Source organism: Hippocampus bargibanti, linkage group LG02, assembly GCF_051943395.1.
Source record: "Hippocampus bargibanti isolate YZ-2025 linkage group LG02, ASM5194339v1, whole genome shotgun sequence".
Lineage (NCBI taxonomy): Eukaryota > Metazoa > Chordata > Actinopteri > Syngnathiformes > Syngnathidae > Hippocampus > Hippocampus bargibanti.
The window spans coordinates 4,408,685-4,432,907 of record NC_142735.1 but is presented as its reverse complement, the minus strand read 5'-3'; the positions used below and the strand labels follow the sequence as shown (position 1 = coordinate 4,432,907).

General features: G+C 44.4%; 1 protein-coding gene across 2 annotated transcripts in view; it reads right to left on the bottom strand.

Annotated features, from left to right (window-relative positions):
- rab28 (RAB28, member RAS oncogene family) overlaps positions 1 to 23,935 on the bottom strand; it is a 56,396-nt gene extending 32,461 nt beyond the window's left edge. The window contains exons 1-2 of one of the 2 annotated variants that reach the window (XM_089021524.1): positions 23,467 to 23,935; positions 12,844 to 12,940 (exon numbers count right to left, since the gene is read on the bottom strand). In XM_089021524.1, the coding sequence (XP_088877650.1) occupies positions 12,844 to 12,940; positions 23,467 to 23,541 (172 nt within the window). In that variant the 5' untranslated portion in view covers positions 23,542 to 23,935. The remainder of the gene's footprint in view (positions 1 to 12,843; positions 12,941 to 23,466) is intronic. The other variant, XM_089021533.1, reaches the window with a different exon arrangement.
- Positions 23,936 to 24,223: the final 288 nt, after the last annotated feature.

Below are 24,223 nucleotides of genomic sequence, written 5' to 3'. Positions count from 1 at the left end.
TTTGAGATACACACTTTTCGCCTTACACACTCTGTCTGGGATTAAGTTCGTAAGTTGAGGTCTCACTGTATGTGGTCCTACTGTATGTGTACCCCCCACCCCTCCGTAGCATTGATGAACATTTGTGGTTCCCTCCAGCATTTAAGTTTCCCATCCCCGCTTTAAAGCATAGCAGCAAAAAAAGCTGTTTGTATTGTGCCATGTGTGTCATCTCTGGCTACAGCCGAGTCAGGAAGGAGAAGAGAATGAAGTGCTGTTAGGGAAAATGGATATAATGAAACAGAAAATGGGAGGAAAAGAGGACTCTTGTCCTCATGTCTGTCACGTTCCGGCGGCGACAGTGGCAGCTGGCGAGCAGGAACGTGTGGTATAGGCGGTGGATCGTAGAGCAGGACAGAGGCGTGGGTACCGGCAAAGGATTTATTAACATAAAGCGCGGGTCCGAAAATACGCGGACCCGGTAAAAACTCGTGAAACAAACTCAAAATGACAACTGACAATGTTAGTGGGTGAGTGGCGGCAATCCACCCAACCACACTAACCCAGAAAATAAAGTGGCACACGGGGGTGCAAAACAACCTACGACGCGGTGCAAACAACAAACGCGTTCGTGGCTAAAATCATTCCTCGGGCGAAGCAAATAATGTACTGGTAACAAGTTCCACGTACTAGCTTGGCATAAGGCGAAGTATCTTCCGACGCTGGGTGGATGCCAGCGTCGGGTTTAAATGTCCACAGTTAATGAGGAGGGAATTGACAGCAGCTGGCGAGCGGCGGGAACGGAGGCCCCGCCCCGCTGTCAACTGGCTCATGACAGTACCCCCCCCTCAACGGACGCCTCCTGGCGGCCCACCTGGTTTCGACGGGTGAGCCTCGTGGAAGTCTCTCAGGAGCGACGGGTCCAGAATCCAGGTTCGCGGAACCCATTGACGGTCCTCCGGTCCGTAACCCTCCCAGTCGACCAGGTACTGGATGCCCTTTCCCCTGCGGCGTGAATCCAGGATCTCCCGCACTGCGTATGCCGGTCCTCCATCCACCATCCGCGGGGGGGGGGGGGGGGGGGGGGGGGGTTGGGCAAGAGGGGGGCCAAGGGGCTGGACTCCACCGGTTTGATGAGAGATACATGGAAAACCGGGTGGATCTTCATGGAGGCGGGCAGCCGAAGTCGGACCGCGACCGGGTTAATGATGGCCTCCACAGTGAAGGGGCCCGCGAAACGCGGACCCAATTTGGGGGTTGTCCCGGCCAGCCGTAGGTCCCTTGTGGACAACCAGACCTTCTGGCCCACCTGGTAGGCTGGCGCGGAACGGCGACGGCGATCCGCGACCCTTTGGTTCCGGACTGCCGTGCGTGATAGGACTGCCCTGGTCTCCCTCCATACCCGATGGGCCCGCCGAAGATGGTGTTGTATCGACGGGACCTCCACCTCCCCTTCCTGTGTGGGAAAGAGCGGCGGCTGGTAGCCATAAGCCGACATAAACGGTGACCGACCTGTGGCTGAGGAGACCAGGGTGTTGTGGGCATATTCCACCCACGGGAGATGGATGGACCAGGCCGAGGGACGATGAAGGCATACGCAGCGCAGGGCCGCCTCCAGGTCCTGGTTCTTCCGCTCGGTCTGGCCGTTGGACTGTGGATGGTAACCGGAGGACAGGCTGGCCGACGCCCCCATGGACCTGCAGAAACGCTTCCAGACCCGGGATACGAACTGGGGCCCTCGGTCCGACACGATGTCAGTGGGGATCCCGTGGAGACGGACGACGTGTTTGACCAATAGTGTCGCCGTCTCAATGGCGGACGGTAACTTGGTCAACGGCACGAAGTGTGCCGACTTAGAAAACCGGTCCACTATTGTGAGAATGACCGTCTTACCACGGGATGGGGGGAGGCCGGTGATAAAATCCACTGATATGTGGGACCAAGGGCGCGGGGGAACAGGTAGGGGGCGGAGCAGTCCTGCCGGAGGCTGATGGGAGACCTTGCCACAGGCGCACTCCGGGCAGGCCTTAACAAAGTCCGCCACGTCGTCGCGGAGCCGCGGCCACCAGAATCGCTGGGAGACGAGGTGCTCGGTGCGGCTCACCCCTGGGTGACACGCCACCTTGGATGCGTGCCCCCACTGGAGCACCTCCGAGCGCAGCGACTGGGGAACGAACAGTCTGCCTGTGGGACACTTATCGGGGGTCGGGGTACCTTTTAATGATTCCATGACCCTCCGTTCGACCTCCCACTGGAGCGCCCCCATGATCTGGCGGCCGGGCAGGATGGGTTCCGCAAGGTCTTCCTTGTCTGCTGGCTCGTGGATCCGCGAGAGGGCGTCGGGCTTGGTGTTCTTTGTTCCTGGACAGTAGGTTAGGGTGAAGGAGAAGCGTGTTAAGAAGAGCGCCCACCGTGCCTGGCGTGCGTTCAGCCTCTTGGCGGCCCGGATGACCGCCAAGTTCTTATGGTCCGTAAGCACAGTGAACGGCTCCTTCGCCCCTTCGAGCCAGTGCCTCCACTCCTGAAGAGCCAATACGACGGCGAGCAGCTCCCTGTTGCCCACGTCGTAGTTGGCTTCGGCGGAGCTGAGGCGGCGGGAGAAGAAGGCGCAGGGGTGGAGCTGCTGGTCGACTGAGGAGCGTTGGGAGAGTACTGCCCCAACGCCTGAGTCCGAGGCGTCTACCTCCACAATGAACGCGCCGTTGGGGTCTGGATGGCGGAGAACTGGGGGGTGAGAGAAAGCCTCTCTCAGCAGCCGGAACGCGGCGTCCGCTTCTCTCGTCCACCTGAACGGGGTCTTAGTAGAGGTGAGTTGGGTGAGAGGGAGGGCTTTCCGGCTGTAGTCCCGGATGAAGCGGCGGTAGAAGTTGGCGAACCCCAGGAAGCGTTGTAACTGCTTGCGAGAGGTGGGTGTGGGCCATTCTACTACCGCTTCGGTCTTGGCTGGGTCAGCCCGGATCTGCCCCCGCTCCACGATGAAGCCCAGGAAGGATAAGGAGGAGGTGTGGAATTCACACTTCTCGGCTTTGACGTATAGTCGATTCTGCAGCAGCCGCTGCAGAACTAGCCGGACGTGCTGGCGATGTGCCTCAAGGGACTCTGAAAAAATTAAAATGTCGTCCAAATACACAAAACAGAAAATATTCAGAAAATCCCTCAAGACATCATTAATAAGGTTCTGGAACACAGCGGGTGCATTGGTGAGACCAAACGGCATCACCAAGTACTCGAAGTGTCCCAGAGGTGTCTTAAATGCGGTCTTCCATTCATCCCCCTCTTTGACCCGAACAAGATGATAAGCGCTCCGGAGGTCCAGTCTAGTGAAGATGGTCGCGGCCTGGAGGGACGCGAAGGCGGAGTCAATCAGTGGGAGCGGGTATTTGTTCTTTATAGTTATTTCGTTGAGTCCCCGATAGTCCACGCACGGACGCAACGATTTATCCTTTTTAGTGATAAAAAAGAACCCCGCTCCCAGAGGTGACCTTGATGGCCGAATGAGCCCGGCCGCGAGCGAAGAGTCAATGTAGTCCCGGAGAGCCTGTTGTTCGGGTTGGGAAACGTTGTACAGACGAGAACTGGGAAACGGAGCGTTGGGCTGAATGTCAATGGCGCAATCATAGGGACGGTGCGGTGGTAACGACAGGGCGCGGTCCTTGCTGAACGCCTGTCGTAAGTCGTGGTAACAGGGCGGCACCCCCTCTAGGCTAATCTCCTCCCTAGGGTAGCTGTGAGATGGTGCCGGCCCACCCGCGGCCGACCGGAGGCAGTGAGCGTAGCAGAGGGGGCTCCACCCCTGAATGGTAGGTCCGTCCCACGAAATGGCCGGATTGTGGGTCCCCAGCCAAGGTAACCCGAGCACGATGGGAACCGAGCGTGAACGCATCACGAAAAACCGCCGGTTTTCCACGTGATTGCCCGAGAGTACGAGTCGAAGCGGCACGGTTTCTTGCGTAACCTCGGCGAGTAACCGACCGTCGAGATCGAGTATGCTCCGACTCGCCCCCAGCTGAACAACCCGACACCCCAACGCCGACACGACGCGCGGGTCTATAAAACAGCCGTCGGCCCCCGAGTCCACTAAGGCCCGAACGGACATTGTCCTGGTGGGACCGTGTATAACGGCATCCAGCTCCAGTCTCCGCGACGTGAACCCCCCCGCGGACCTTAAGGGAACCCGTTGCTTGTGTGGACGGGGTAACTTACAGTCACTGGGGGTCTTTCCGGGAAGCCCCCAACTGGGACAGTCCGGGGCTCGATGACCCAACTTGCCGCAGAGCTGGCATGCCGGGCCGGTGTTGCGTCGCTCCGGCGCCCGCTCAACGGCCCTTTCGACCCCCATCTCCATCGGCTCCACGGCCGCGTGCCCCCCACGCGGAAAGGTCCGGGCACCCCCTCGGGTCCCTGCTGGCGGCTCGAGATTAGCCTGGGCAGCCCGCTCCCGGGCCCTGTCTCGCATCCGGTTGTCCAGCTGCAGCGTGAGGGAGATCAGCTCGCGAAGGCTGGAGCACTCGTCGCGGGTAGCCAGCTCGTCTTTCAACGCCGCGCTGAGCCCGCGCCGAAACATCCCTCGCAGCGCACGGTCGTCGTACCCGCTGGCGGCAGCCAGGACGCGGAAGGCGACGGAATACTCCGCCGCCGATCGGCTACCCTGCTGGCAGATCCACAGCTGGGACTCCGCTGCCTACCCACTCACCGGGAGATGGAAAACCTGCCGTAACTCGGCGGCGAAGTCCGGGAAGGAGGCTCGGAGCTCCGGCCGAGATTCCCAGACGGCCAACGCCCAAGCGGCTGCGGGTCCGGCAAGCAGGCTGGTGACGTAAGCCACTTTGGCCGCGTCCGTGGTGTATACGGAGGGTTGCTGGTCGAAAACTATGGAGCACTGCAGCAGGAATTGCGCGCAGCGCCCGGGCTCCCCTCCGTAACGGGCGGGATGTGGGATGTTGGGTTCGCGGCTCAAAGTTTGGGGAGGGACGGCCCCCGCGACGAAGGCGCCGCTGGCCTCAAGTCTATCTACCCGTTGGGCTAACCGGGTGATGTCGCGGCGGATCTCCGCGATGGCGGGCACCACTTGGCCGAGCTGCTCCGCCTGCTGAGCGAGGACGGAGAAGATTCGGTTACTGTCCGCAGGATCCATGTTGGTCGGAAGATTCTGTCACGTTCCGGCGGCGACAGTGGCAGCTGGCGAGCAGGAACGTGTGGTATAGGCGGTGGATCGTAGAGCAGGACAGAGGCGTGGGTACCGGCAAAGGATTTATTAACATAAAGCGCGGGTCCGAAAATACGCGGACCCGGTAAAAACTCGTGAAACAAACTCAAAATGACAACTGACAATGTTAGTGGGTGAGTGGCGGCAATCCACCCAACCACACTAACCCAGAAAATAAAGTGGCACACGGGGGTGCAAAACAACCTACGACGCGGTGCAAACAACAAACGCGTTCGTGGCTAAAATCATTCCTCGGGCGAAGCAAATAATGTACTGGTAACAAGTTCCACGTACTAGCTTGGCATAAGGCGAAGTATCTTCCGACGCTGGGTGGATGCCAGCGTCGGGTTTAAATGTCCACAGTTAATGAGGAGGGAATTGACAGCAGCTGGCGAGCGGCGGGAACGGAGGCCCCGCCCCGCTGTCAACTGGCTCATGACAATGTCAGTGGAAAGGGAAAGACAGGCTGAATGTGAGTGGGAAAAACAGGCACAAAAACCCAAATAAATATTTTTTTCCTGTGGAAAATGAAAGGGGTGGTCAAAAGGGGGAGGATGAGAGGACCAGACAGCGGCCAGTTTATACTGGTGTCGCACTGTGTGTGTACCCGAGTCCGAGAGGAGCGGTGGATACGGCTGGGCGACTTTATCCCTTATTTTGAAGGCGAGGAAAGGAAACGTTGAGGTTCACAGTCGCTACATCTAGACTATACAGTGGCAATGTAAAGCTACATTGAGGAGGACGATGAATAACTGCTCTCATCCCCGCCCATCCACCGCATTCGGACATTTGCTTTATTTGTGTTTCAGAAGGTTCACACTGACTCAACGCCACTGGTATTTTTCTGCTTTTGCCTGGGGAGGAAGCCTCGCTGGCTGACAGATAAACTTCAAAAAAGGTCACGCGAAAATGCACACGGAGGAGGGAATCATCATCATGATCATCACTTTATCGAGGTTTACATGACAACAATCCAGTAAAAATAGAAATGATTCTTTACAGACGGACCAGGGTAGACAGTATGACCCGGTGATGGAATTTAGGAAACAAATGCTCACCAAATGTGAGCAAAAAAATAATAATTAATACCCTTCTTGCTTCTGTGATATGTGGAGTGGATCAGAATCAGAAAGCCTTTAACTCATTCACTGCCATTCACGAATTTATTCGGGAATTGAAAATAGGACGTAGAGCGCCATTCCCGAATTTGTTCGGGTTTTGCTTTTTCATGCTTGGGTGCCGATAAAGCGCTGGCCATTGCCTGTGGCAATGTTTTTTCTTTTAAACAAGAGGGCAGCATTTCCCCTTTTTCCATGTTAGCGCTTTTTTCCATATTCAGCTGTTGTTAAAGCGCTATATAAACCGATATATATGTATTGCATTATACAGTAATAAAAATCGATAATACCAAATATAAAATGATAAAACTGACACTAAAAGTTATAAAATGTATAAATGAACTGTAAACAGTTTGGTATATAATAGTATTCAATAGAAAACGTTGCTTTAAAAAAACAGATTGACATTGTATACTAGCTGTAGTGTAGACATCACGTCGGCCATTTTGAATAGATTTCGACTTACGACCGTTTGACTTACGACGGTTTTGTTGGAACGGAACCCGGTTGTAAGTCGGATGTGACCTCTAGTACCTTAGAGATCGACTGGTCGATCGCAATCTACGTATTTGAGCACCCCTGCCATATAGGTTCAACCTACAGATCCTAATACTTTTTTTTCCCAAATGTGTTTGGGTGTTTTCAAGAATGTTCATGGTAAAGTTGTAAACATTTTCAAAACCTTCCACTTTGAGACCTGTTTCCAAACACTTGCCATGGCCAAAAATGACACTTATACTATCCACTTCAATTTGTTTAAACGTTCGGTTTCCTTGTGGTGTATGGTGATATTGCTATTTGACAAGTACCGTATTTTCCGGTGTATAAGGCGCACTACCAATGAATGGTGTATTTTCAAACTTTTTCCATATCTGAGGCACACCGGAATATATGGCGCAACTTCAATGAATGAAACATGTTTTCCAAATATAATATATAAATGTAATCAAAGTTCTCCAAATATAAGGCACACCACATTATAAGGCGCTACAGTACAGGCTGGCGTTATGCACTACTTGTTCTACAGGAGGAAATGGAGTCGGTGGCTGTTCTTGTTAAGTGACCTTTTTTTTGTCAAACTTAAAGGACAACCGACGTCTCTGGACAAGTTGTGTCCATAATTTGTAAAATGGCTTCAAATTACTTCTACTGAGCATATTTTACAAAGATTCCACCGCATATAGCTATGTTTTACATTTTAAGACTCGCTGAATATTCCGGAAGTCTTGTTTTTGAGTTGGTGATGAGTCCGTACGTGACGTCACTGAAGGAACGCCCCTGACTGAAAAAAGGACACATTGTAGCAGTCCTTCCATCACGTCAATGCATTTTGCTGTGCTTGTTTGGTCTGAAAACGTCATGTTGCACCAAAAAGAGCCAGAAGAGGGCGACAAAGCTCCATATAAGGACTTTATCAGCCTGTGGAAACATGCTGATTAATTCTTAACAGGTGCTTGGTCGCCATTTCCTGCCTCTTTTTTGGTGATACATTTCCCCCGAATGTTGCCTCAAAATGGCACGGAATAAATTCTTTAATCAATTGCAAACATGTACGCTTTCCTCTTCAGAACTATTTGAATCATATTCATAACTGGATGTGTAACAAGATTCTGCAGCAATGCAAGACGTCTTGGCGTGACGTCACGAACTGGGGGCGGGACTTTCTGAAAATGCCCAATTCGCAGCTCAATTTTTTGCAGATTTTGGACACTTTAAGTCATTTTTATTGGTGTTTTGTATTTGAATAAAAATAACATACTGCGTGTTTTGGGTATTTTCGTTTTTCTGATGTCAGTTAGGAAACAAAAAAGTGATGTCGGTTGTCCTTTAAGTGTGCTGTAATTCTCGATCCTTGAGGTCATTTGCCCAAGGCATGTCACAGATGTGCTATTAAGACACCTGGAAAATGTTTAATTTTGTGGGTAAATTGCATGATGTCACCTTGAGATTTTTTTTTTTTGAGGGGGGGAGAAAATCAAGAGGAAGACCAGCGCCCTGTCAACAGATTGTATTTGACCTTAAATGTTGTATTTCCTATTTATATTTCCCATCATTTTTTTGGACCGTTCCTTATTTTCATGTCCCGATGCTTCTCGCCAGAGGTTTGGCTTAATTCTTGCCATCAAGCGATGTGAGCTGAATGTGTCTTTTCTGGTGGCGCCTCATTGTAGCGCATCTGCCACTTCTCAAACTTATTCGCTGTGAAAGCTCTTCCCTTCAGAGCAAACAGTGCACAAGGCCCGCGGACTGCTCACAGTTCACATCCCAGCCGGGCCAGCCTTGTTCGTAATCCTGCGGGCTGAGTGTCGAGTAAATACATGAAAAGTGTTCTGTTCCTATCATGGATCCCATTTTTGTCCCATGCCATGTAAAACATCAATATTTTGAGTTGTTGATGCTGCGTCTGCTCAATATAACAGTGCTTTGTGGGCTCATTAGAGAGCTTTGAAAGGCGCTTAAAATGTCATGTATTATTATTATTATTATTATTAAGAAAAACGTATCCAACAGTGACCTTGACAGTTTTGAAAGGCGCTTATAAATCAAATGTATTATTATTATTATTATTATTATTATTATTATTATTTCTTTATTTTTTCCGGAATGTAGCAACAGTGGTGCAGCCGTGCGGTACAAGTGATATTTTGCGAATACAGTGGTTAGCAGGTAGCGCTTTCACAAGGAGTATCTATCGAGCTAGCTATCTATCGAGCTATCTATCAATAGAGCTAGCTAGTTACATCTATTAGCTATCTAGCTAATGCTGGCTGGCTAGCTCACTATCTATTAGCGATCTGGCTTGCGAGCTAGCTAACTATCTATTAGCCATCTATTAGTTAGCTACCTAGCTTTCTATGTATTTGAGTTATTCCGGGTTGAGTGAACGCTGGCGCGTGCGGCTGCCGCTTCTCACCAAAGAAAAACTTTATCCTGTGACTGTAAAGCGACCTTGAGAGTTTTGAAAGGCGCTTATCAATGAAATGTATTATTATTATTATTATTATTATTATTATATTATTCGGCAAAGCACCTAGGATCAGAGCATTGTCATCAAATGGTGAGTATAGTTTTTGCTTTTTTTGTTGCTGTGCCAATGACCATTTTGTGTTTGGGAGCCTTTTACTGAGCCAGTTGCTTGTTCTGTAGCCACAAAGGGACTTAAGTCTTCTTGTGCCGGTCCCACGCCCGGATAAATACAGAGGGTTGTGTCAGGAAGGGCATCCGACGTAAAAGCTTGGCCAAAACAAACATGCGGATCAAACCTCTAAAGATGGAGGACACTGATTTGCTGTGGCGACCCCTTGTAGGGAAAAGCAGAAAGGAAAAGAGGATTATTATTATTATTATTATTATTATTATTATTATTATTATTATTATTATTATTCGATATTAAAACCTTTATTGACTATATTTAGTCTTTTTTTCACCGCTATGTGAAATAGTGATCTAAAATGTCACTTTTTAACTTGTGCCAATGCCCCAACAGCACAAGTCTGCAAAGTGTCTCTATTCTTTCATTACTAATAAAACAACATGAAGTAAAATTTTAGAGGTTATGTTGATTTGCGAGTTGGACGAAGGATCATGTTTTGATTGTGTGTCAGTTTCGGCTTTTGAGAACTTGGGGAAACTAAACCCCCAAAAATATTGCGGTGGAGCTCAAATGAAAAGAGCAGACCGTAAGCACCACCAGGCTCAGCTGGACAAAAACAGTCAAAAAAGTATACGGAGCTTGCCCACCTAAACATTTGCAGTTTATAGTCACAACTAGCAAGCAGCAAACTCTACCTACACATACGGCAGTGGTAGACTGTTAAGGCCTGCAAAGCCTTCTCCGCAGGCCTAAAAAAAATCGGTCACGGACTGATGTCAACTCCAAGTCAAATCCATTCAAAATGTTCAAGAATTTATTCGGGAATTGAAAATATGACCTCCACATTTGTTCGGGCTGTTTTTTCATGTTTGGGTACCGATAAAGCGCTGTTCATGGCCTCTGGCAATGGGGGAAGCATTACCTTTTTTCCCTGTTAACGCTTTGTTCCAGCTTCAGCTGTTGTTAAAGCGCTAAATAAACCAACATGTATGTCTTGCATTGTATTTTGGACAGCCGCCCTCATTTCAAGCTCTTATAAGTCCAGACCCATATAATTTAGGAATTAACTCATTGTTTTCTGACAAAAGAAGAGAGTCGAAGGTTTCTGACACTGCATTCAATCTTTATGTAGTCCTGAAACTCAATATTCTGTGGGTCCTGGAATTCAAATGAGAATGACAAAAACCCTGGCACTGGAGTGGACACATTGTCGAGAAGGACACCACGTACTCTCAAACCTCGTCGATGTTGTCGGCCGGGGGTATCCGCCAGCAGTTCTCCCTGCTGGAGAACATCCGCCTGCCGCTGGCCTCCGGCGACTTCCTGAGGAACATCAACGTAGGTCGGCATCCCGGCTATCTAGCTAGCTATCTATTAGCTATCTGGACGGCACATTAATTAGCTAGCTATCTATTAGCTATATACATGGCTAGCCAGTTATTGGCTACCTATGAGGTAGCTGGCGTTCTATCTATTTGAGTTATTCCGGGTTGAGTGAACGCTTGTGCGTCTGGCTGCCACTGCTCACCCACAAAATAACTCATCCTGTGACTGTCAAGTGACCTTGAGAGTTTTGAAAGGCTCTTGGAAATGTATTATTATTATTATTATTATTATTATTATTATTATTGCACATGTCTGGCTGTGAATGAGTTAATATGATCTCTGACTTAATTGCACGGCGACATTTGTTGAGCGCTTCTGGTTGAACCTCTCGTGGTGAAAGCGTGCACCTTATCGTCCATGCCTTTGCACGTTTATCTGTATCAATGGAGCGGCAATAACACTGGCTCAACACTTGAGTTGTTAAAGGGCCCATTTTCTGGAGAATTGGGTGTTGATGAGCTGAGGAAGAGGAGGGCGGCTCGGCGAGCTGGGTGGTCCTCAACTTCGTTAGGACCATCACCATGTACGTTGGCGCTGTGGTCTGGGTCTCAGTGGAGCTGTAACCATCTTTTGCCGCGGTGTGTGTGTGTGTATGGGGGGGTGAGGGAGGGTCGAGGGTTAACGTTTACGTCGTCGCACCATGAAGGGCCAGCCCGTCAAATTTAATGTCCATTTTCCAAGGCAAAGGAAGATTAGTCGAGGCCGACTGGCACATAACTGCCTCCCATGTGAGGGGATTTTAGAACAATACTTTCAGTACCAGATGTGAAGGGTGGGGCAATAAGGCTGGAATTTTGAAAGCCTCTTTTACACAGTAAAAGAGGACGTTAAAGTCAATGCCGCCTGTATGCATGTGGGCATTTTTATAGAGAACCAAGTGAATATTTTTGGAAAGTGACCTTTTTCTTTACACAGGATCATTTGATAATTAAATAACGCCAACGTCGGGAATAAAGTACCGCGTTTTCAGGTGTAGAAAGCGCACACAAATGCCTTGATTTTCTTCAAAAGACTACACTGCGCCTTATACGCAGGTGCGCCTTATACAGGGTGACCCCTCAAAAAAAAAAGCAGGACCCAACTCTAATTAGGCCCTGTTTTTATTAGTATTTTGTCCGAATGAAATGAAACTTTGGTCATAACTCGTTTATTCTACAGGCAACATCCGACTTACGACCGAGTTCCGTTCCGACCAAACGGTCGTAAGTCAAAATGGCCGTAAGTTGAAATCCATTCAAAATGGTGGATAGAGACTCGGAGGCTAAATGACTCGTAAACTCCCCCCATCTGATGCCATCACACAGTTGATTGCTGCGCGAGAGTGAGATGCTGACTGGCTGGCCAAAATTGCCGTACACGTTGCCGGCCTGCTAGTGCGTTGCGGTGCCAGGGGTGGAATTCAAATTTTAAAAATAAATCGGACTAAAGTTTTGAAAGGCGCTTAGAAAGAGGAGTCCACGTGGCTTGTAGCGGTTTGCTTGTAGCTTTTGCTTGATTTAATAAAACAAACGTTTGATTAGAATTTTTCTTTTTTTTTTTTTGAAGAAGTTGTCGGCCACCCGGGCCGAGATGTTGTACGCCCGGCGTAAAAGCTGTACGCCCCGGGCCACCGGGCAGACGTTATTTCAAACACTGATAATAAACTAATTACGACCAAAGTTTCCTTTCATTTTGACAAAACCTAATTAGAGTTGGGCCCCGTTTTTTTGGGTATTTGAAGTAATGTTGAGCCACAACAGGTCTCGCAACTACTGTCAGAAGTCACCAACTCCATTTCCCCCTGTTGAAGAAGTAGTGCGTAACCCCACTATCTTGCTGAAAAATTATAGTTGGCTGAAGCTCATTCAAGGTCACACCTAATTTTCTTTTGGTGTTTGTGACAGGCAAGCAATAGATTGTGCATTTCAAATATTGGTACTAAATCTTTGGCTTCAATTTAGGAGCTTTCTAGTACCGACCCTTGTTTAAAAATGATCAGAGTGATAAGTAACATGTGCGCCTGCTCGGTCCCTAAACAAGGGAGCGAGAACTCCCAAAACGATGGTTGGTGGGTGTCTCACCTGGAAGGCTTATTCTCTTCAGAAAGAAATCCAGGCCGATGGTTTGTTTGTACTGCTTCCCAAAGGCCTCCTGAGCAAATCTGGTGGCGAGTGAAGTCTGGAACACAGCGGCAAAAAAAAAAGGAGAGACATAGCAGTCAGCAGGCGGCAACAACACATGACTGGAAGACGTAAGCTTTCTTTTTTATTTTGTGTATTTATTTAGTTTTAGTTGGGAGAAACGCGCTGCCTGTGCACAACATTAAAAATTCACTCCTGCTCTTAATCAGAATCAAATTTTGAAACTCTTTAATAATAATAATAATAATAATAATAATAAATAAATAACAATAATACATGTCATTAATAAGCGCCTTTCAAAACTCTCAAGGTCACTTTACAGTAACAGGGCAAGTTTCTTCTGTGGGTGAGCAGCGGCAGCCACAGAAGGACTTCTTTAATCGATTGGAAACATTTATGCTTTCCTGTTCAGAACTATTTGAATTTCATATTCATAACTGGATGAGTAACAAGAAAGCATCTTCTCCGAATCTGAAGCCATTGTTTTGATTCGAGAGCAAGGCAAGACGTCCTGCCGTGACGTCACGAACAAAGGGGCGGGACCTTCTGAAACTCGCCATTTCGGGAGTCATTTTGAAGTAGTTTTGGGACACTTTAAGTCATTTTTATTGGTGTTTTGCATTTGACTAAAAACATCCTGCGTGTTTTGGGTATTTTATATGCTATAAAACGTTCTGATGTCAATCGATTAGGAAACAAAAAAAAATGGTGTCGGTTGTCCTTTAAATAATTTTGCCCAAGATGGGCAAGCAAATACTAATGTTGATTATTTTATAAATACAATATTCCAGTGTTTTGGTTTTGTATGTAATTTTCTTAAAGAATACCATATTTTCCAGTGTACAAGGTGCACCGGATTATAAGGAGCACCTTCAATGAATGAAAAAGCTTTTCCAAATATTATATAGAAATATATAAAAGTTATCCTAATATGAACAATGCTGAGCCTTGAACTGCTAGGCAGGAGACAGAGAGGAAGAGGTTTGTTTTGAAGAACATTAAAGCTTTTGGGTGTGCTTTATACATCGGAAAATACGGTTATTACTTTATCTGTACTCTGCTTTATGAATGGTTCTTTTCGGCCATTTTATGTAAGGCCTGCAGAAAATCAACTTGCAACCCAACAAATCAAGATTAGCTTGTAGCAGAATCAACACATTTTCACTCCGGATTCCTACGGATAATACTCAGTCTGAACGATACACTAAAACGTTCAGGAAGTTGAGACGGCTGAGGAAAAAAAAAGTTTGAATTTAAAGGAGTTCTTCCATGAATAATGTTCAACGATATAAAGTTTTTGTGTCATCCTGTTCACAACCAATTTTGGGTCTTGACCGTTAAATTGGGAAACCATGTTTTCATTCCCATGTGATTCGCCTTATAGACCACCAGTCAAATGTAATTTATCATATCAAGTCATTTTCCTCAGTGAATCTACCATGGGCCCACAAGCCTGAAGACAGTGCAACAAAGTGTGACACTCACTTTATTTTATAAATCATTTTCACAGATTTAAAAAGTTAAAAAGCCAACAAATGAGCGCGGACGCAATCCGGATGGAACTGTCAAATGAGAATGACAAAAACAGGTGTGTGTGTGTGCGTCTGTCATGTCTCCGGACTGCAACCAAATAATTGCCACAAATTAGGAAAGCTCCATCACTGTCACCATTGGCGGAGGAGGAAAATAGACCGTCTGCGAGACGACAGCTTGTGGGTGACGAGTCCAACTTGGTTTCATTTTGATGCATGTTTGGCGGGACGAAAACAGGATGCATTGGATGTCTATTAACTTGCCTCAGTGTCAACGCAACACCTGAGCACTCATCGTGCAGCAAGTCCATTTTTGAGGAATTGAACTGCACCGTAGGGGGTGTTTCCCATGTTCTGAGGACTTTATTTCGCTCCACGGCCATGAATATATATATACAGTGAGACCTCAACTTACAAACACCTTATCTTACAAACTTTTCGTGTTACAAACGTCAAATTTATGAAAATTAAACCTTATAATAAGCACTATTTTTATAATACATACCCACCACGGCTGGCGGAGTGATCTTCGGCGGAAGCACACGACCGAACAGCACCAGAGGTTAAGTTACCAACAGTCCATATGGAAGGTGACTCTCCTTCCATAAGCCATCAATGACCATCAAAAAGGTAAATAAAACTTTATTTTACAGCAGTTTATTTCTTTAATTACAGACCTCATGTAATGCGCCTCTCTTTCCAAACAGCAATTCCCTTTGACCTTCGACCTCTAACGCCATTCCATCAAGCCATAAATGACCATCACAAATACAAATAAAGTGACTTTATGATACAATGCAGTGTATTTCTTTCATTACAATACAATAGCACATTTATTATACATAGAATAAGGTATGTTGTGTGTAGTTTTTTCGGCTTATTTAGTTGAAAAGTATATTTTATGGAAACCCGGGAACGGATTATTCCCGGGTAAAACTACGTATTAATTTGTTGTACGCTCGATTGTGTTTCCCGAAAACTAGTTTGAATGCCAGGATTATATTCTCGCAAATTTTATATATATATATATATATATATATATATATATATATATATATATATATATATATATATATATATATATCTTAACTTGGATATTGATGAATGATACATACTGTATTTATATATTTTTTTACTTTATGTTACTTCCGGTTTGAGTGAATGCTGGCGCGTGCGGCTGCCGCTGCTCACCCGCAGAAAAATATCCTGTGACTGTAAAGTGTCCTTGCGAGTTTTGAAAGGCGCTTATAAATGAAATGTATTAATAATTTATTATTATTATTGTTATTATTATTATATCATATACAGCGATACCTCGACTTACAAACGCTTTAGCTAACAAAGTTTTCGCCATACGAACATTAAATTTGCGAGAATATAATCTTGGCATTCAAACTAGTTTTCGGGAAACACAATCGAGCGTACAACAAATTAATACGTAGTTTTCAAATTTAAAGTAAAAAATAATGAGTTATTGTGGGAAAAATAGTTATTTTGGTTCGGACTGTAGCAAGCATCATGGAATTTCACAACTTTGATTTGCTTTCGCGGGCCGAATAAAATGATGTGGGGGGCCAGACTTGGCCCCCGGGCCTTGACTTTGACACCTATGGGCTCACCACTCAAGCACTGTGCCGTCAACATCATTCCTCTGGACGTTTATTCAACCCCACATTGCTTCATTCTAGGCTATTCGCAGCCTCAAGAGTGACTGAATAATGACAGCAACAAGGAGACTATGGCTCGTTTAGGTGGCCCAAACAATCAGCCGCAACACCAGAATAACGAGCTCGGACAGCAAAAATGAATCCCTCATGCTCTTGCTGGCCTACTCGGACATTTGTCTTGGCATCCCAGTCGATTGGCTTTCCTCCAAAAAGGAGTGCCTTTGTACTTTTTTCCCCCTCTTTAGCGTACAATTGGAAGAGTGAATGTGAACGCTGGCGTAATCCTGACACTCCGGCACAGGGTCACCCGTGATCCCAATGCCGGGAAATGGGGGGTTTGGGGAGGGGCGTGTTCCAATGAAACAAGAAACTTGGAGCGCCGTGAAAACTAACACAATCATATACGATGCAATTCCTTATGCGCTCTCAGTGTGATGATTTTGTACAGTCGACACCTCCATCATTGAATGTAAGAGCGATTGACAGGTATATTCGATCTTGTCCAACAACAAATAAAAGTGACCTCAAATACACAATATGAGCCAAGAAATATTCCAGCCCTTTGTTTCGATAAGTCAAAACCGATTAGGGGACTCCGGCAGAGAGTCCTGGAAGACCAAGTGTTGAAATAAACACTGCCATCCAGATATTGTCATTACAATCATTTGTTCAAGGTCCTTCTCCTGTAAATGTACATTTCACAGCAGCAAAATTATGAAAGGAAGAGGAAAGGAAAGAAAGAAGTAGAAAAGCAAAATACAGCAGCTGCTGGAAAGGCAGCAACTCTCGCGGCGCCATCTTAAAGTAAAAAAAAACTAAATAACAAATAATATGTATGGATGTATGTTAAAGAGCTATATAAACCAATATGCATGTATTGCATTGTATTTTGGACAGCCATCCTTATTTCAAGCTTAAAACTCCAGACCCATATAATTATGGAATTACCACTTTTTTCCCCATTGTAAGAAGAGAGTCTAAGGCACAGGTGTCAAAGTCAAGGCCCGCGGGCCAAATCCGGCCCGCCACATCATTTTTTTCGGCCCGCGAAAGCAAATCAAACTTGTTAAATTCCATGATGATTGCTAAAATCTGAGCCAAAATTTCATATTTTTGGATGTCAACCACAATAACAGTCATTATTCTTGACTTCAGATTTGAAAACGAGTTATTCATTAATTTGCTGTGTGCTCTATATGTAATATTTGAAGGGATTTAAACATTCTAATGGGTTCCCCAAATTCATAACGGCCCTCGAGAGGAAACCATAACTACAATGTGGCCTGCGGCAAAAAATGACTTTGACACCCCTGGTCTAAGGTTTCTAACACTGTTTTGAATGTTTATGAAGTCCTAAAATTCAATATTCTGCGGGTCATGGAATTTGAGTGACAATGACAAAAACCCTGGTACTGGAGTGGACACATCTTTGCACATGCCTGGCAGTGAATGAGTTAAATTAGTATTTTAACTGCATGTTTTGCGCAGCCATTTTGAAAAGATGCAAAAAAAGGATACAGGGAAGCGTGTAACCCTCATCTTTAAAGGACAACCGACACCATTTTTTGTTTCCTAAGATCAGAAAAACGTTTTATAGCATCAAAAATACCCAAAACATGCAGGCTGATATTTTTAGTCAAATACAAAACACCAATAAAAATGACTTAAAGTGTCCCAAAACTACTTCAAAATGAGCTCGCAGAGTTTCAGAAGGTCCCGCCCCTTTTGTTCGTGACGTCACGCCAAGACGTCTTTCCTTGCTCGAGAATCAAAACAATGGCTTCAGAGAGATGCTTTCTTGTTACTCATCCAGTTACGAATATGATTCAAATAGTTCCAAAGAGGAAAGCATAAATGTTTGCAATCGATTAAAGAAGTCCTTTCGTGTCATTTTGAGGCGTCTGGACTCCAACTTAGCATCCCAGAAAACGCACAAGATGGCGCCCAAACTCCATTGAAAATGGGCTGATTTGTCTGCTAGGGAATTTGTGTCAACTAGTATCAAATAGTTGTCTTGGTGCAACCCACAACGATTCACCATCGCGTTATTTATGTGTTTTTCCTTCTAATTTCGCCATCAACACGGATCAACACAATGTTTTCTGACCAAACAAAGTACCCAAAATGCATTGTGTGTCGCTTTGTCGGTCAGGGGCGTTCCTTCAGTGACGTGACGTCAGGAATCGTCATCAACTCGGAAACAAGACTTCCTGAATATTCAGCGTGTGTCTTAAAACGTAAAATATAGCTATATGCGGTGGAATCTTATTAAAATACGCTCAGTAGAAGTCATTTGAAGCCATTTTACAAATTATGGACACAACTTGTCCGAGGGGTCGGTTGTCCTTTAACGCTCCATCCAAAGCCAGCTTCTTTCAAAAGGGAACAGCAAATAGTGAAGAAAACTTGAGCACTCATGTGGAAAAACAGTCTTATGTGTAAGCGAAGCCCGGCGTATTAAGGCTCTGGCTATACGAGAGCCTCTAGAATTTGTTAAAAACATCCAGCTCAGATGGACAAACCTTCCCACGTCTCGAATATTTTTCTGAATGGACAATCTGACCGCAAGCCAAAATACCAGCGAAGAATGGCGTCCAAAATAAACCGAAGCGATTGCAATTTGCTAGGCAAATTGACATTAATAAGAGGAGGGGGGAGCTGTGGGGCGGCATTCAAGATGTCAGTCAGTGGTACTGAATCCAAATGAGGAGTGCAGGGAATGGTGTTTTCTGAGCCCAACACACAAGCAGGTGGGGGATGATTGACGGCAAGGGGGGGGGGGGTGGGGGGGGGGGGTGTAATGTAGCGTATCTGCTGGTAACTGACTCCTGTGTGTTCTCAACAGCACCGCCATTCGTGCACCCTCCCGAAAAGAAAAACAAGAAAAATGGAGGTTTTTTTTAGAATAATAACATTCATTTTCCTCCACAAAATGGGGCTTTTCAGTTTCACCTTCTTTTGTTCATGGAGAAAAAAAACGCAAAAATTAAAACACCGCCGAGGTCAATTATTTTGGAAGAGATAACATTATTCAGGGAGAATGTAATTTTATGACCTTGTGAGTTTTGAAAGGCGCTTACAAATGCAATGTATTATTATTATTATTATTATTATTATTATTATGTTACATTATATTATATTATATTATATTATATTATATTATATTATATTATTATAATATTATAATATTACAATATTATAATATTATTATATTATTATATTATTGTATTCTTGCATTATTATTATTATTATTATTATTATTATTATTATTATTATTATTATTATTGTTGTTGCTGTTATTATTATTATTAGTAGTAGTAGTATGATTGTTAGTATTATTATTATTGTTAGTATTATTCGTATTATTATTAGTTTAAGACATAAAAAAATCAATCAGTGTGACTCCACATGAGATTTTTGGTAAATTTTGAGGCATCACGGTGTGGTACAAGCACTATTTCTGAGTTCAATTGTGTTTAACTTTTTAGCATTTATTCCTAAAGAACTGCTTGTTTAAAACAGGCATACCTATATTGTCAGGTACAATTTTGTGTGCATTGCCTTGTTCCTCTACTCTTTTATCTAAAACTGTCGCGGCTTGGAATTGAAGTGGATTTACGTTGGATAGGAGATGTGAGAAAATCTCTTTTCGTCAATGGATGCTATAGCTTATTGTTTGCTTTCAACATTTAGCCTGTGGCAGACGTGCACATTTCACCATGATGTCCCTGATCCACTGGTGAAAATGACACACTTTGATTCTCGAACTGTCGCGGCTTGGAAATGAGGCAGATTAACGTTGGATAGGAGTTGTGAGACAATCATTTTTTGTCAATGGATGCTATAGCTTATTGTTTGCTTTCAACATTTAGCTTGTAGCAGAAGTGCACATTTCAGCATGATGTCCTTGGTCCACTGGTGAAAAAGACGCTTTTGATTCTCGAAATGTCGCAGCTTGGAATTGAAGTTGATTTACGTTGGATAAATGTGAGAAAATCTCTTTTCGTCAATGGATGCTATAGCTTATGGTTTGCTTTCAACATTTAGCTTGTAGCAGACGTGCACATTTCACCACGACGTCCCTGATCCACTGGTGAAAAGTACGCTTTGATTCGCCCCTCTTTCATCTAGAACTGCTTCATACAACAAAGAGGGTGCAGAAAGTGTTTAAGATTGAATGACTGACTGTGTCTTGTATTGTGTCACATTATTTGTGATTTTATTTTTGTTGTTGTCATTTTGACTTTAAGATGCAGCTTCTGTATTGTTTTTCTACTTCTTTCTTTCCTTTCGTTACTTTGCTACTGTTAAATGTAAATTTCGCCACTGCGAGACTAATAATCCAATCTAATAATCTAATAATCCAATCACATCCAAAAGGTGTGTGTTTAGATTTTTTAGATGGATGTAAGACCTTGTTGTGGTTGAATATTACTTAACATATAAGGCGCACCTGCTTATAAGGCGCAGGCTGAAAAAAACAAGGATTTTGGGTGTGCCTTATACACCGGAAAATACAGTACAGTACTTAATTCTGCAAATGAGAAAGACATTCTGAATTGCTTGCTTTATAAATGCTACCGCTGAAAATTTATCTGCAGAATTGGTGAGTTGAACTTCCTCAACCAAGATGTCAAGCCATATTGGATAATAAATGACACAATTATATAACACGGAAGAGTTATGTGCACCTCACCCTTGCGGTCTTCCATAATGGCAGACTTGTGCATAAAGTTGCTAATGGTGATGTTGGTTTCCCAACCTGTGGTGAGCTTAAATCTTCTGCAAAAACCAGTAATTTATCATTGAGGAAAAAGACCTCCTACGCCCTACGGTGTAAGTTGAGAGCCGATGACACGCTAAAGCAATGAAATGCAATGTTGCTGTGCTAGCTTGAAGTTGCCCTTTTATTGTGACTCGATGAAAAGTACAATTCTGGTCAACTGGCTAGTGACGATGTGGATTAGGCGTGCATTTGTTTTATTTTACTTTTCATTTTATTTCACTTTTTTACAGTGTTTTTCCCCCATTATGGTTGCATGCAGTTGTCACCCGCCAGTTTTGCTTCTTTGGTAGCATGTAGTTGTTGTATTAGAATGTCAAAGTTGTCCTACGTGGACTTCCAGATAAATATGTGGACATTGAATACCATTTGAACATCTGATGTATTGGCAAGACACCAGTTTACATTGTTTTTTTTTCTTCAGAAAAGCTTAACATCAAGACATTTAGCCACCTATTTGATATTGCGCTGAATTGACATAAACCTTTAAAGGACAACCGACGTCTCCGGACAAGTTGTGTCCATAATTTGTAAAATGGCTTCAAATGGCTTCTACCGAGCGTATTTTACAAAGATACCACCGTATATAGCTATATTTTACGTTTTAAGACTCCTGCTGAATATTCAGGAAGTCTTGTTTTTGAGTTGGTGACGAGTCCGTACGTGACGTCACTGAAGGAACGCCCCTGACCGAAAAAAAGGACACATTGTAGCAGTCCTTCCATCACGTCAATGCTTGTTTGGTCTGAAAACCTCGTGTTGCACCAGAAAGAGCCAGAAGAGGGCGTCCAAGCTCCATGTAAGGAATTTATCAGCCTGTGGAAACGGGCTGATTCATTCCTCACATGGCCATTTTCATTTCTCACATGGCCATTTTCTGCCTCTTTCTGGGTGAGACATTTCCCCCCAATGTTGCCTCAAAATGGCACGGAATAAATTATTTAATCGATTGCAAACATGTATGCTTTCCTCTTCAGAACTATTTGAATCATATTCATAACTGGATGTGTAACAAGAAAGCATATTCTCCGAATCTGAAGCCATTGTTTTGATTCTCCAGCAATGCAAGACGTCTTGGCGTGACGTCACAAACTGGGGGCGGGACTTTCTGAAAATGCCCAATTCGCAGCTCATTTTTTTGCAGATTTTGGACACTTTAAGTCATATTTATTGGTGTTTTGCATTTGACTAAAAATATCATAGTGCGTGTTTTGGGTATTTTAGATACTATAAAACGCGTTTTCTGATGTCAGTTAGGAAACAAAAAAAGTGACGTCGGTTGTCCTTTAAAATCAGGTTAATTTATGGAGGCCAGAGTTTAAAGCAAACACGGTGCATGAACATTTCACAATTATGCTACACGGAAACAGAATAAACAGAACTGCTGTTGGCCACATGTGTATATGGTTTTGAATCCACTCTTTTTTTCGTTACAGGTGATTAACTCATTCACTGCCATTTACAAATTTATTCGGGGATTGGAAATATGACGTAGAGCGCCATTCCCGAATTTGTTCGGATTTTGTTTTTCTTGCATGGGTTCCGATAAAGCGCTGGTCAGACCTCTGGCAATGTTTTTTTTCCCCTTGCACAAGCGGACAGCATTTCTTTTTTTCCCATGTTAGCGCTTTGTTGTTCAGCTTCAGCTGTTGTTCAAGCACTATATAAATCAATATGTATGTACTGCATTGTATTTTGGATAGCCTGCATTGTATTTTGGATAGCCCCATTTCAAGCTCATATAACTCCAGATCCATATTATTTAGGAATTAACTCTTTTTCGGGATGAGAGAAAAGAGTCTAAGGTTTCTAACGCTGTATTGAATGTTTATGTAGTCCTAAAACTAAATATTATGTGGGTTCTGGAATTCGAGGGACAATGACAAAAACCCTGGCACTGGAGTAGACACATTTTTGCACATCTGGCAGTGAATGAGTTAAGGACTTTTAGAGCATTTGTATTTTTATTTTATCTTTTTGCAGCGTACATTTTTTTAATTGTTATTAACTACTGTTGTTGTGTGCATATTAGCATATTTGACAATACAGCTGACTTTGACTTTGACTTTTGACTTTATTTCTGTATGTTTCTTTGTATGTATTCAATTTGAATATTGTTACAATTTCCTAGATTGTTTTGTCGGAAATTTTGAATTTTCCCCTGAAATATAGCCTTTTCAATGTTTTGGAACTATGTGAAGCAGTAGTAAGAACATTTATTGGTGCATGACGAGGAAATTTGGAACTTTAAAACCAAAACATGTGGAGAATCGCGCTGGTAAATCTAACAAAAACGTGTTGAGATGCATGCATCTACACAATAACATGTTATTCGTTTAAAATGTTACAACACGTCTCATCCGGCTTGTCAGCTCACAGCTCATTGAGCATGTGTCGTTTTTTTAGCGTCTGTCGCCATGGTGACCCGAAGAGCCATAGCAGTCAGGAGCAGAGTCTCGAGGAGCCCGAACCATATCGGAGTTATGGAATTACGAGGCAAAATTAACACGTCCGTGTCATGTGGAAACATCTGACTTGATTATAGTAAAGCACAGTTACTTTTTCGTAGCGTGATGCTCACCTTGCCGCAAGCGCCGTCGCCGATGACCACAATTTTAAGTTGTCGATCCTGGCTGTCCTCCTCCGAGTCCGACATGACGCCGCCGTTTGATCAGCCAGTGTCTGGCAGAGAGATAGTGAGACCCCCCTCAACCCACCGCGCCACAGAGAAAAATGCTTCCACGACACCAAGATTTGAATCCGAAATCGAGGCAGCTAATAATCACTGACGGATTAGCACGGTTTCGAAGAAGATACCAAACGCCATTTTGACTGTACCAACTTTGCCACTTCGGCTGTGTCCGCGGAAACACTTCAAATAATGAAAAGGAAACAATTTTTGGTTCAAATCAGGTAAATTTCAATCATTAAAATACACACTACAGCCCTCGACGAGAAATTTGTGTGTGTGGTCGTCACAACGGCGTGGAAGCGCTTGAGGAGCAAAACAGCAGCCGCGAGTTTACAGAATGGTTGGGTCCACAGTGTGACGAGTAACTGCGTTGCTATAGTACGAAAGATGTTGCTACGGTAACAAAAACAGACCTGAAATGAAAGTGGGTGGCTACAAATTTTTAATCCTCGGATATTTGGAGCTCTTCTATCATGCAACAAATTTTTAAAAGTAATTATTTATTTGGGGTGTTTTGTGTTTTATGTGTTATTGAAAAAGCCAAATAAATGACAAGCTAACCAAGTGACCACACGGCTGCTTGACAACAAATGTATACATTATACACGAACACATACACGCACACAAACAAACACACACATGCCTA